This window comes from Oxyura jamaicensis, chromosome 1, assembly GCF_011077185.1.
Source record: "Oxyura jamaicensis isolate SHBP4307 breed ruddy duck chromosome 1, BPBGC_Ojam_1.0, whole genome shotgun sequence".
NCBI classification, from domain to species: Eukaryota; Metazoa; Chordata; class Aves; order Anseriformes; family Anatidae; genus Oxyura; species Oxyura jamaicensis.
In genome coordinates this window covers 95,633,497-95,647,299 of record NC_048893.1, presented here as the reverse complement: position 1 = coordinate 95,647,299, position 13,803 = coordinate 95,633,497, and the positions used below count along the sequence as shown (strand labels likewise).

Genomic DNA, 13,803 nt, shown 5'->3' with positions numbered 1-13,803 from the left:
ACTACTTGTCTTATTAGAGGGAAGCACCACAACACACATCCTACACTTTGTCAAAAGAGTAATTCTCACCCAAAATCATTTTAAATTTGCATGACAGCACAAAGGTGAATTCAGAAGCAGCCAAGGGAATGCTTTGAGGATTGCGTGCCTCCAAAGGGGCATGGCTTCATTCATTTTGTAACACTAGCAACAAAACTTTGGTAAGCTGGCCATGGACAGCAATTCTTTTTCCACCTGTTAAACATCAGTTAACTCCCAAACACTCTCCTGCACAAGCATCCACTCCCTTCCCTGCAGATCTGACACCTCCTGGTCTTCTCCAGGAGCGGGGCTCAACTCACGATCGATGTTCTAGCATCCAGTCTTTCACTCCTCACAGACAAAAACCATAAAACCTGCTTGCTGAAATTCTCTCAAAAGCCAGGTTGGAAGAGACAGGGGATTAGAAAGCAATCGATGAGAACTGCAGCAAAGCAACAATTTACTCAGCAGGGCTGTCTTGATAAAAATCTGCTCACCGACGACTTCTCCCTCACCTTTGTTAAGTTCATCCGCTCCCCGCTGCCTCAGCCTCCGAGCGCCACAAGTCAGAGACCCTGCCCAACCCGCAGCCCCCGGGGGACACACAACCCAAGCAGCTCGTGCAGCCGTCGCTGCTTCAGGGAAGCTCCAAACCACGTACCTGTAGCGCTGCCAACGCTCGCCGAGAGGAAGCGGCAGAGACGACGGGTTTCGGCTATTCCTTGAGACTCTCGATAAACCGAGGAAGAAACACAGTAACTATTGTCCCCAGGGGTGTTCAGAAGCAAGACCTCACTCCAAGGAACACCAAGCTCTGTCCAGCAGTAAGCAAAGAGAAGCGCCTCGCAAGGAGCACACAGTTGCCTCCAGAGCCAATTTTTATGAGCTGCTGGAGCTTGCCCCACCTAGCCTCTAGACTGCCTGTGATCGTCCTGGGGAGCAGAGAGTCATCTGGCCAGCCATCCGATGCACTTAGGAAACAGCTGCACTGGATAAAAAAGACAGTTCATCTTTGTAAGAAACAATATATTTTATTTTTCTGACACCACAGCCCTGGCGAGTGGTTTTGTACCAAATTTAATGGAGGTTACACAGAACGTTTTACGCTGGGGAGGAAAAAAAAAAATAACCACAAAAAAAATCCTGGATAACTTTTAGTGTCTGTTCCACTCCCACATTAATAAAATCACTTGGGGTTTCTAAGAAAAGGAGAATAGGAAACAGTGAGAGAGACTACTGTAGAATGTAACAGTGTCCAAGTCCAGCCCCTTCCTAAAAGTGGGAAGAGTCCCCACAGGAGGAGAGGCGCTCCTAGGTTTACCCCCCAAAATAACACAATGTATTGCAGCTGCCATAGGAGGAGACAGAAGGGGGACGGAGAGAGAGAGAAGCCTATTTAATAAAGAGTGGGAGGGAGAGACAGAAGGTGCTGGACAGCACGCCATAATTTGAAAAATATGTCCTTAACTTATTATTTATTTCTTTTAAAAGATTCCCCTCACTGAACTTAAGTTCCTTTTTTGTGCTTTTCATTAATACTCTGCTCTGAGGTCGTAGTTTGGTTTTTCTATACATTGGAGTTGAAGGAAAATAGTCCGAAGTTCTGAAGATGGATTCTCCACCTAAAGTAAACAGCCTAGAATCCCATTCTCCTCTCACCCCAAAGACTAAAGTCTCTGCTAAAATCCCTTTTACAATATAGTACAGTACACAAAAAACCCCAAAAATAACCGAGAGTCCTGGGAGAAGCCAGTCCGAAGGACGTAAACATACAGAGAATGGTGCAACTTGTGACAAATGGCAATTCTCAAAATACAGCTACAGATTCTCAAAGCAGGTGCCATCACGGGATACCCAAGTCCACAAAAATAATTTTTAAAAAATAAATCTTAAAAAAAAACAACCTGTTAAAATGAATAATTTTTTTTCAGGTAATTCCATACATTCGAGATTTCCCAAAGCGTCCTCTGGTCTCTTTTCACCTATTGCATGGCCAAACTGTACTCCTGAAGCTCCCAAAAAAGCCCTCAGGACTCGGAATCTCATCTTCACAAGGATCAGAACATCCAGTCTTACGGTAGCAGCTTAAAACATCATGTTCCCTGGGTTTCCAGGGCCTTGGCTAAATCCTCCCATGCCCACGTCAGCAGCCATGCCTCGGGGCCTCATCTGGGGGGGAATCATGATGTTCTGTTGGGGTCCCATCATGCCCTGCATTGACATCATCATGCCGGGTGACCCGACGGGGCCCGGGTGGCTGTACAGCCCCGCGGGGGCTCGGTCCTTGCCTGGGATCATGCCCACGGCGGCCACGGGGTTGCTCATTAGCGCGGGCTGCCCGGGCATCGCCGTCTGTGCTGGTGCCATCATGCGATGGTGCGGCCCCATCATGCCCTGCTGCAGGAAGGCCGGCGGTCTCATCGGGTTGTGGCCCGGCATGGACGGAGCTGTCCCGAGAGGGATATCCGGAGTCCCCACCGGCCCGGGGCCCCCCATGCCAGGCAACGTTAGTCCCATCCGCGGGGTCTGCTCTCCTATCATCCCCTGCATGTGGGAGAAGCCGGGCCCGGGCCCCTGCGGTTGCTTGCGGCCCGGCACCTCCCCGCGAGGGAAATACTGTAGTGTCTGGCTCGGCTTCTCCGACGGGATAATCCGGGAGAGGTCGAACTCGGGTATTCCCGTGGCTCCGGGACGGATCACCTCCTGCAGCTCCGGATCGGTGAAAACCGAAGGCATATTGTTTCCAAGAACAGTGAAGGAGTCTGGACCGCCAGGGCCTCCAGTCTTGCAAAGTGCTGGATCTGTCGAGCTTTGGGGCAGGTTGGTAGGACGCCCCAGAGGTCCCTCTCCGTGGAAGCCCATTCCCGCCGGGAAGTTGCCTTGCCCGCCGCTCGGCCCGTTGTGGGGAAATGGCACCTGCTGTGGAGGGGACTGTACGGGAGGGAACCCCTGCGGGAAGCCCAGGCGTCCTTGAGGTACCATCGGAGACTCTTGGGAACCGTGCCCCATCATCGGGTTGTGTGACATCAGGCCGGGTCCCACGGGGACCCCGTGAGGAGGTATATTGGGTCCCATAGCATTTGGAGAGGGCATCTGGTTGTTGTGGGAAAGAGGCTGGGTCATTCCCATTGGGCTAAGGGTTGGCATTGGACCCACTGGGTTTGGACCTGAAATTCGAGGATTCTGAGAATTAATGCCCATTCCTAGGGAAGAGATAAGGAATCGGATTTAGGTAACAGCCACGCATAAGCAAACAACGAAAATATCAGAGAGCTTTCTGCAAGGTTACCACATCCACAAAAAAAAAATAATTAAATTACCGCTAGTAAAGAAAGCAACAGTAGTGGCCCTGGAGAGTGCCATTTTAACCAGAAAATTGATGCCACCTGCACAGCAGCCTCCCTAAGCTCGTCACTGCTCTAGCAAAAAGGGATTAAAGCCTGCTCTGTAAGTAGGATCTCAACCCAGCTCATACCTTTACTACTTTCCTGGCAGTCTAGACGTGGCAGTCAGTGACAAACATGTCTGTGGCAGATTATCAGCACATGGACACTTGTCCACCCAGAGGTGACTGAATCTCCTTTCAAAACCTACGAAGCGATGAATCAGGTAACGCTGATAAGCCTAGGCGGTGGCGATTGGCGAGGTTAATGAGCTATCATCAAACTTGCTCAATTAGTCAGCTTTCCCGGGTATACTCAGCAACTCTTATCATTAGTGTGTGAAACAGATAGCGAAGCCACAGGTAAACTCATCAAGAATTCATTACCAGTCGCTGCTTTCTTCAAACATCCAGTCATCCCCTCTTGCGACTATTAATTCAACCGGGTGGAGGGCCTACAGCCTACTTTTTTATTAAATACGCATGTACCCATCAACGTTAAACCGTCAGCAGAAATTGGATTCATCATATGAGCATGCTCTTCTCTGAGAGAGCCCCAAAGAACAGTATTTTATTTTGGCTTTCCTCCCACTTTCTGAGGTAGGGTCCAGGACAGTTTGCCTCAATCCCAGCTGAGGTCACCTGCCTCTACACGCTCCCTTTACCAGAAAACATACATTTTGAGAAAGTGCACTAACATTCTTCTGTAACAAAGGCAATATACAAAAATAGTGGAGGAGAAAAGACTAGACAATTCAGTGTCAACAACAAAAAAAGGAACCTTGTGACGCTTCTCTGACACTATCTGAAAACAAGGGAAGAATGGTTTCTTCTGGGTAACACACCGTAGGTCTGACAACTATCCTGGGAGTGAACAGCCTTCACTCACACAAGTTATTCCACTAGTGGAATAAGAGTGGGAATCTCTCACATACATAGAACAACCCATAACTATATATCCCTCAAGGGTTCCCCTCTCATCACCTTCATCTGATGAAGCTTCCATACAAATCCCTCTCACCGTACTGCCTGAAAGCTCGGGCTTACGTTTCCTTGAGTTTCTTACCTGGTACACTGTTCATAGGTGGCAAATTTGGGGAGCGTGCCGGAGGGGAGTCATCATCTGAGCTGGCCACAGTTTTGATGGCATCGTGATAGAGCGGTGTTGAGCTGGGCATGGCAAATTTGGACATCCTGGACATCATAATGGAGAGAGGGTTCTGGGAGAGGGTTGGCTCTGGAGGCATTGTATAAGGGCTGCTAGAGGGAAGATTTCCAGGGAGAGTCACAGGAGCAGACTGGCTGACTGTGGAAGGAGGTGGACCACCTTAGAGGGGGAAAAGAGAGAATTTATTTTTTTTCACTGTTTTTTTCCATAATGCACACCCTCTTCTCCTAGGGGATCTCAAAAACTTAAAAACCCTTTTATTACAAGGGACCATCTGACTAATACAGTCAATGCCTGTGAAAAGTGACAAGAAAAATAAGCCTATCAGTCAAGATGGTAAACATTTGTTATCCTGGACTCTGCACTTCTTCTGGAACTCTCAGGAACCTGTAAAAATCTACAAGAACCACCATCAGGTAAGTCTGAAAATCCTACAGTTCAACCTCCACGCACCAAAGACACACATACATGCCATGTCTAGCCATAAAAATCCAAATAAATACACAGTCAGTTAATTAATCCTGTGCCCACCAGATGTCAACTGCAACTCCTTTCCCTTTTTCTTTAAGCAGCACCAAGCCAACACAAAAGATGTGTGTGGTGCGATGAAAAGCTGGAGCAGATATTACGCTGAGACATGTGGGCAGATTTCTGACAAGCTGCATCAGCAGCTACAAGCAAAACTCCTAGTTTTAATTTCATTTCTGCTTTTACATATACGTATTTACTGCTTGATCTAGTTAAAGAAGAATTCTCTGCACCTACCAGCTTACTGTAATCCTTCGCTCTCCCCAGAATAACTGCACCTCCAGCCTCCTTTGTCCTTCAGCAACGAACTCCATGCCACATTTGAAGAAAAGACACTAAACTGCTGGCAGAGCCCGGCCAGCAACCCTGCTCGGTGCTGCGCGGGGTCAGCCTCCCTGCGGCACGGCTGCTGGGATTCCCCTGCTCTCAGCAGCCCCGGCCCCGGCCCTGCAGCGCTGCCTGTTACCCGCAGCAGCACTAGAGGGCAACGTGGGCAAACCTCTCCTAGCTCGGAGGCTTCCCCAGGCCAGAAAGCTCCCGCACTCAGAGCCTAGCTGTGGGGAGAGGGAAAAGAGGGGAGAAGCACACTGTGATCAGCCCCAAGCCGTTCAGGAGCAGGCTGGGCTCTCAGACCTCTGTGCCAAGGACCCAGGCCACAGCCTGAATCTCTCTGGTTTGCTACCAAACGGGAATCATACAGCGCCCGCTGGCTGCTCAGCTCTCTCTGAAGCAAAGTCCAAAGGTTAGCACATCTCGTCTGGGCTGGGACACCTGGAAAGCTCTAACCACACCTGGACACACCACAAGCCCCTACGCTCAGCATGCCTTTGTAGGAACTTCTTATTCTGAAGCATCTTCATACCACACGCAGAAATTTCTCCGCAAAGCCACAGCCATCAGGAGGTAGGGGCACAACAGCCAAAACCACTCAGAGGACAGTCTTGTGCCCTCAACACCAGACATCCTTTCGCACCTCTACTCCCCACCCCGTCACTTTGCTCTCCTCCCAGCCACCAGCCCTCACCCCCAGGAGCTACGGCACAAGATGGAGTTGGGACGAGGAGGAGGCACTCACCCGACTCCACGTTCCCCAGCATGGCCGGAGAAGACATGGTGAGAGACGCCTTGTGGTTCGGGGGAATCCCGGGGCTCTGCAAAGGAGGCTTTGGAGACGAAGTCCATCCCGGAGAAGGTGCGGGGAGAGACGGAGACTTGAGGTGGACAGGAGAAGCAGCAGCAGACCCCAAGACCGGGGGGGACTTAATGGAGGCAGCGGCAGCTGCGGCAGTGGGGCCCGCGAGCATTCCTGCCAGCTGGGAGGGCGTCTGGGGGGACTTGAGGTTCCCCGAGGGAGACCCCATCATGGGAGACTGGACCTGGCGCATGGTGGGAGACTTCAGGGGGTTGATCCCTGGAGAATGCACCTGACCGGCTGCGGAGATATCCAGGGGCTTGCGGCCCAGGCTGCGCTGTGCGGGGGGAGCAGTGTTGAGGCTATTCGGGTTACTGGTGGGGTTGAGAGGTAGTGGCGGCATGTGGCTGAGCCGGTTGTTAGTCCTTTGGTCAGGCCCCATCTGTTCTCTGAGATTTCGGAGGCCAACTCCTGGGCCCTGAGACATGGGAAGGAAAGGCCTGGGACCCATGCCATACTCCTGCTGCGGGTGCTCCCCGAACGGCAGCGGCACCATCTTCTGCTGGGAGGAGAGCATCTCCGAGACGCCGGGCCGCAGCTTCATCATCTCTTCCGGCCCGACTCCTGCCTCCCTCAGCTTCTGAGGTACCAGGGGTGGGTTGGAGCCCATGCTGACATTCATGCCCATGTCCCCCTTCATGCTGCCAGGGCCCATCCCAAACTCCAGCTCCCTGCTGGAGCCCATCTGGGGGGGTATTCCTTTAGGGAAGTCCCCCCGGGAAGGGCTCATCGGCCCTTCCACCGGCATGCGCGGGAAGATGGGGTTATTCCCGGGCTCCATGTGTCTCTGGGAGGGAATCATTCTGTTGATCTCCATGCCGGGCCTGATGCCCTCCATGTTGAGGCCAGGGGGCAGGCCCATCTGCTTCTCGGCCAGCTGCTGCTGATAGATCTCTTCGGGCAGGCCCTGCGGGTTGGGGAACCGCTCCCCTCGGCCGGGGCCGCTGAAGACGCCCTGGCCGGGAGGGAAGTTGCGGCCATCTGGGATTTTTGGCACGTCGTCTGGCCAACTGACCCCTGAAAGCCCCGGCCGGGAGGCAGGATTCGGGACGTTGGGGCCCTCCATGTCAGGGTTCATCATTCCCGCAAAACCGGGCAGGCGCATCTGGCTCCCAGGCATGTTGGGATGAGGGGCCATGCCCCTGGGGGGCAGAGAGTGGGACATGTTCATGCCCTCAGGGAAGGGCTCGGGACCCCCGGGTCCCCAGCCTTCCCCTGGGGTCATCTGGTAGGGGGGGGGAGGGCCTCGCACAACACCGCGAGGCCCGTGCTGATGGACCATCATGTCCTGCAGGGAACACTGCTGCACAACCACCTGCTCTTGCTTCCTTCTCTTCTCCTCGTAAAACTCCTGCTGCAGCTTGAGCCAGGCCACCTGCTCGGGAGTCATGTGGTCCAGGTGGTCGGGGCCGATGGGTCCCGACTGGGAGTTCATTGGTGGTGGCCCCATTTCATCTGGGGAAAAGGGCATGTCCCTGTGTCCTTGAGGGCCAAACGGAGCCCCTCCATCTGTCCGAGACCCTGACCCTTTGCCTAAACTTTGGGATTGAGCCATCATGGCCTGTATCGGCCCTTCAGGTTTCTTTTGGGGACCATCCAGCACCCCAGAGTTCGGGGGCGGCCCCCCGCTCTGCCCTCCCGCAAACTCCTTCTCGTCAGGGAAGAGCATGCGCTGAATGTCTCTCAGGGTCTGCAACGAGCGCTCCCGGTGTTCCAGCTGCTCCTGCGACAGCCCATCCGGATTCTCGCCCAGACTGGACGGGTCCCCACCAGACACCGGCTGGGGAGGACCTTTGGGGTCTGCAGCGGAGCTATTGCTACCTTGGGAAACCGGGCTCACCGCTCGATTATTGGGGGTCGAACTCTGCCCGAATCCTTCCGTCTGCAACGGGGTGGAGTTGGCGGGGCTGCCCACCGACATCACTTTGCTTTCCACACTGGGGCTGTCCTGATCTATGGGACACGGGGGACCAGTGGGTTTGGACACTGGTGCTGACACGGGTGGAGTCGGCTGCATTTTGGCGTTCTGGGGAGGGTTCTGGTCCTGGGCGGCAGGGGGCTGCGGCTGCGGCAGGGGCTTGGGTTCAGTCCGAAGTGCAGTGATCTGGGGGTTCTGAAAGAGAAAGCCACACGCCATCACTCCTCTTCTTACAGCTGTGCCACACATGCTGAGGTGCCAATGAAACGCCCTGTCTCAGCCCCACCAGCCCATGCTGTGCAAGGAAGGGTAGCTTCCACGCACTCTACGGAGCGGCATCTTGGCCATAAGAGAGAGATTTTGCTCAAGCGTTACAGCAGGTACCCCTTGCTTCTGTGCTAGCTCTGCATGAGCAATGGGCTGGAAATACACCACCCAAATACTGCAAGACTCAAACTCCTATTTGGGTAATCCAAGACATTTATTTGCGGAAGGCTAGGACAAGAGCTGTCCCTCTTTTCCATCCTACAATTTATTCCAGAGCATAAACAACCATCCCTCTCTCTGAATCACACGTGCACAAGCACAGTTACCATTTCCCTTCCCACCCACATGCAGGTAACTCCCTACCAAGGGTACAGTGTTTCGTTCCGCCTTGCTGTTTGAGATGTTCTGGATATGAAAGGACACGATGGTTTCCACCTGTCCCTTCAGCACGGCTTCTGCAGCCCTGCAAAGACAGACAGACAGACGCACATATCCAGTTGAAGCTAAGAATCGAATTTTCCTAACCATCCTCCCTTCTATCCTTCAGCTGGCAGAAGGGAGAAAGACTCAACCACACATATTTGACTCCAGGTGAGTAGCAAGAGAAAAATGCTCACATCTACAAACTCACTGGCATTTAGGGGTCATGTCTCAATATATATGACCCCAGCTGCACTCATTGCATTGATTGCAAACCAGTATCTTATCAGCATTTGCCAAAAAATGTGCACCTCAAAGGACTAAATAATCACTTTTCAGATGGCAAGAGGCAGTGATATACCCCACTCCGGCCCTTTCGGCATCTCGAAAACACTTAACAATGCCTTTTTGCTACAAAAACACAGTGCACAGAGAAAGGGCACATGAGGGTTTCACAAAAAGGGCGCACAAATATAAGCCTTGCTTCCCGAAGGCGTTCAAGCATCTACCTACTTGTTGGCCATCTCAGTAGAAAAGACATAAACCACTTTGGATGGAGTCTTCTGCCCACTTGCTGGCTCCAAAGTAGCAGTCAGGCCATGGGAAGGTGTGGAAGACCTTGGGGCTGAAGCATTTGAAGGAGTCATGGAGTGTGGTGTGTGCTGAGAATCCTGGGACTTCACATGATCGGCAGAATTGCAGTCTAGAAGGGCGAAAGAGGAAAAGAGGAGAATCACTGTCTTTGGAGCTCTTTGGAAACCATTCCTGGTTTGTATCTGGGAACAGACAGAGATTTTCATCCTCTGACATTTCCCGCTTCTCCCTCCCGCACTACTAAAGGCCATTCTTCTGTTACACCATGCACCTTCCCTCTAGTGCCATGCTGCCTACAGGCCCTGCTGGGAAAAAGCTCAGCTTGTGCCATTTCGAGACAAGGAGCAGCTCCCAGAGCCGATCCCTTTGCATTCTCTAACAACCACACAGAATAGCAGGAAAACTACACACGGAAATGTCCAAATATACAGGGGTCTGCATCTAAGGAGAACACACTGTGCCAAACCCAACTTTTTCCCCGTCCTCTTCAGCCACCTTAGCCAGGAGACCTAGCAAACGGGTAATAAATGAAAGATGGACGACTGCCCACCTCACCTGTTTTCCCACCGCCTCACAAGGGCAATATGGGAGCCAGGAACAGAACCCAGAAATCCCAGTTCTCTGCCTTGTGTTACCAGCCAGGGTGCTCCGGGTTATGTATCTGTGTTGACAAAACAGGCTTGCGCATTGTTCAAAACCCCAGTTACAACAGAGCAGTTCCTGAAAGGCCAAAGGCCAGAAGGAAACCAACAGGTTGCATTTGTACTTTCAAATCCTCCGGGGGGGGGTTCAGAGTTACAAAGGAACTTTCCCACCAGAGTCAGGCCTGCACTTCAACTTAACATGATGAGAAGAGACACGTTTACCGATGCCAGCTATGACAACCTCCCCTCTTTGCTTGCTCTCAAGACCCTTAGACATCTCTGGCTGGACCTTGGAGAATCACAGGCAAAGAAATGTTTCGCTAACACTTGCCTAGCACTTCTCCATCCCACAGAGGATGCCTACTAATTGTCTGCATTTGTGCCCGTACCCTAGCAAACGTACCTTTGATTTCAGGGTCGTCATTAGGAGTCCCGGCTTCCCTCTGTTCAAAGGAGTCTGCCGAAATGCTTCTCTCTCTCTTCCCCTTCCCCTTGGCACCATTTCCGGCCCCATTCTTTAGCCCCATGCTCCCACCTGGGCCAGGGAGCACTTTGGGGGGGTGACCTCCACTTTTGGGGTCACAGGGAGAGGGCTGGGATTGGCTGGTGGAGCCCCCTTGTTTGCCCTGGTTGGAAAATTTGGAATCCAGCTGGGGGTTGCCAGACGGGGACATTACTGTAGGGGGACGGACCATCACCTCCTGCTTTGATTTGGGGCTACTGGGGACAGAGGGAGAAAAAAAAGGAAAGAAAAGAAAGTGACAAATCACTCCACGGATTCATTCAACCCTGTGGGAAGAGAAAGCAGAAACAACCAGTGCCACCTCTGCAAGCTAAGACAATTGCTGACAAATAAGAAATGCCTGCAAGCTTAGAGTCACCCAGGTGCTTTTCTGAACGTGCCCTGAAAGGGTTATTATCCAAGATGGGATCTCATTGCTCAAGAAGGCACCAGGGCAGGCTACAGACCTGCCAGATCCCAGGAACTGCTGTCACATGAGGACCTACCTCCGGGGCTTCTGTCAATAAAGACAACGGTTTCTATGTGCACAGAGAAGCGCCTCACACCAAGACCAGCTCAGAGTAAACAGACACGGCACAATAAAGTTCACCTCACCACTCTCCCGGACCCAAATTATACAGCGCAGCTCCCATCTGAGCAGACCCCCCTGCACCTCCCTATCCAGTTCTACAGGGAGCACAAGGAAAACTCAGCATTACTGCAGCATTCATCATACGTTGGGGCGAGCTGCCAGGAAAACACAAACCTCTGACCGTGAAAACAATTAAACCAGCTACAACCTGCCCCTGAAGAAGGAAAGGGAAGGATACCATCTCCCTGCACGCTTCTGCAAAATGGGGCAGATGAAGCTTCTTTCATTTGCCAAAGGAAATGCAAAATCCTTTCCTCCCCTCCTCCATTCAGCCAATTGCATCCTAAAAATATTTTGCTCCCCTGGGTTTTACACACACATCAGCCATCCCTTCCTCCTCAGCATCCAGTTACTTCATTGCTACCAATCTTCTGCATTTTGCTTTCCCATCACCACCGCCGATTCCACCAGGCAGCGCTCGCTAGCATCCTCACTGGGGGACTGGCGCGTGCCAGCTCCTCCTTTGGACAGGCATCTGACTCAGAGGCATTCCCTCTGAGTCACTCCCAGCTCCTGGTGACCTCTAGGAGTAAATAATCAAACCGGAGAATGCTGTCAGTCAGACCACTGAGAGTCCCCGGACGCTTTTCACTTCCAGATTTTTCCCCTTCCAAATTAGCGGAGGAGAGATGCTGACCCGCTGCACTGGCAGGTGAACGATCCGGAGGATCTCAGGGCACGGCTGATCAGTTCTCCAGGCTGTTTAGGCACACAGCGAGAAGGAAGCATTTTGTGTGAAAGTACAGACAGAGACCTTCTGCTGCCCAACTACCCCTCGGGGAACCAGATAATTAGAAGGGGGGTGGGGGGAAGAGCACAAACGGATAGAAACAGCACGTTCGCTCTCCTCCAGTCTATTTAGGCACCTGGTGGAAGGGAGGAGGGCATGAAGAACAGAGAGGCAAAACCCCAAAGGTTAAGAGCTCTTTCAGCTCACCCTGAGCCTAATGAATGGGGGGGGCTCATCCACTCCGTGCAGCCAGCACCCAGGTACCCAGCAGGCCCGACAGGAGCGCAGAGGAAGCCCGGTAAGTCGCATGCACCAGTCCTCGGCTCACACCACAGCAGAGCGGGGCCAGCATCATGCGCTGCTGGCTCTTTTCCTTACCTCTGTGTGTTGCCTGACGGGGAGTTCCTCACTTTGGGGTTACTGGAATGCATTGACAGAAATCCTGAGCTCACAGTCTCACACGCAGGCAGATGGGCTCTCGTCAAGTTCCTCTGGGGACTGTGCCACCAGAGGCAGCTCTGAAGCACTTTCTGCCACCCGCTTCTCTCAGCGCTGTCTGTCTGCTTGCCTTTTTTCTCTTTGCTCCTCTCTGGTTTTGCACAGGGCGCTTCCCTCCTGCAGCTCCAGCATTCTCTAGACGCGTGCCTCCTGCTGCCCAGGGGAAGTCTCGCATCTCCAGGGCACACTGTTAAAACCAGCCCACAAGAAGAGAAGAGAAATCTGGTGAGGAACTCTCCGAGCAGACGTGTCTGCGAAGCAGCACATGGCAGTCCTTTCCCGTCACTGCGAAGACGCAGGAGAAGAGCTCTCAGATGGCTCAGCACAGCTGTGTATTTCAAAGCGGAGGCAGCCCTGGCTGGCCGCTCGGTTTACAGGAGGCGAGGCCAAGCTTCCCTTCAGCCACAGCAAATCACGGCGGAGTCAACAAAGCAGGGAAGCTTCTCATACCTGGACGCTTTGATGCCGTATCTGTGCTCAGCCTGAAGACACCTCACAGCAAGTCAGCAGGAAGCCGACATGACAAATCCCCAACATGACTTAGCTATCCAGAATTCCCCCGTGAACGGCCATAATCTGATATTTCTTAAGAACATAAACTCTGCTCAAATCTTTTCTGTCTCCTTGGTCCAATATAACCAGACATAAGTTCATTGATGTGTGCTAAGAGTTGCACAGAGGGAGGAAAATAAAATAAAATGCCTTCCTGACCACCTGTAAGCAACCAGCTATGCTGTGATTACTCTGTAAATACCAGAGAGGTTAGTCAGTCATTATTTCTATTAGAAAGGCCAAGAGATCGCTAGAGAGCTGCCCCTCTAAATTTGCTCAGCAACACTGTACAAACTATCAAGACCTTAAAAAAAATGACAATAAAAAAACACACACAACAAAATAAGCATTTTTTTTCAGCTTCTTGCTAATAAACAAATATGCGTGATGCAGGCAACACGACACTTGAAACTGTTTCTGGAGGAAGAAACTATTGAACATTACTGTTTATGTCCTTTGGGCTAAATTATTTTGGAACAAATTTCTGTCTTGTTTATGTTTCAACAGAATCTCTTCTGCTCATCTCATCTACTCAGATGCAAATCCACTTAATTTAGAATCTAACCAAGATTTATTGTTAATCTATTAAGCAATGCTAGTTAAATATTATTCAAATGTAAATATTCCTGGTATTCCTTCTCAGCACCAAAGAAGCAGTTCCTTCCTGTGCGTATCAAATGAAACAGAATAAATCTCATTAGACTGGGAGCGCCTTGAATATTATGGATAGACTAC

The 13,803-nt window shown here is 51.8% G+C and overlaps 1 protein-coding gene across 5 annotated transcripts in view; it reads right to left on the bottom strand.

Moving 5' to 3' along the window:
• Positions 1 to 1,030: 1,030 nt before the first annotated feature.
• Positions 1,031 to 13,803, bottom strand: part of BCL9 (BCL9 transcription coactivator) — a 28,947-nt gene continuing 16,174 nt past the window's right edge. For 3 of the 5 annotated variants that reach the window (XM_035315291.1, XM_035315290.1, XM_035315289.1), the window contains exons 3-9: positions 12,397 to 12,703; positions 10,538 to 10,854; positions 9,410 to 9,599; positions 8,840 to 8,939; positions 6,175 to 8,404; positions 4,470 to 4,730; positions 1,031 to 3,224 (exon numbers count right to left, since the gene is read on the bottom strand). In XM_035315291.1, the coding sequence (XP_035171182.1) occupies positions 2,107 to 3,224; positions 4,470 to 4,730; positions 6,175 to 8,404; positions 8,840 to 8,939; positions 9,410 to 9,599; positions 10,538 to 10,854; positions 12,397 to 12,449 (4,269 nt within the window). In that variant the 5' untranslated portion in view covers positions 12,450 to 12,703 and the 3' untranslated portion in view covers positions 1,031 to 2,106. The remainder of the gene's footprint in view (positions 3,225 to 4,469; positions 4,731 to 6,174; positions 8,405 to 8,839; positions 8,940 to 9,409; positions 9,600 to 10,537; positions 10,855 to 12,396; positions 12,704 to 13,803) is intronic. The other 2 variants (XM_035315293.1, XM_035315292.1) reach the window with 2 other exon arrangements.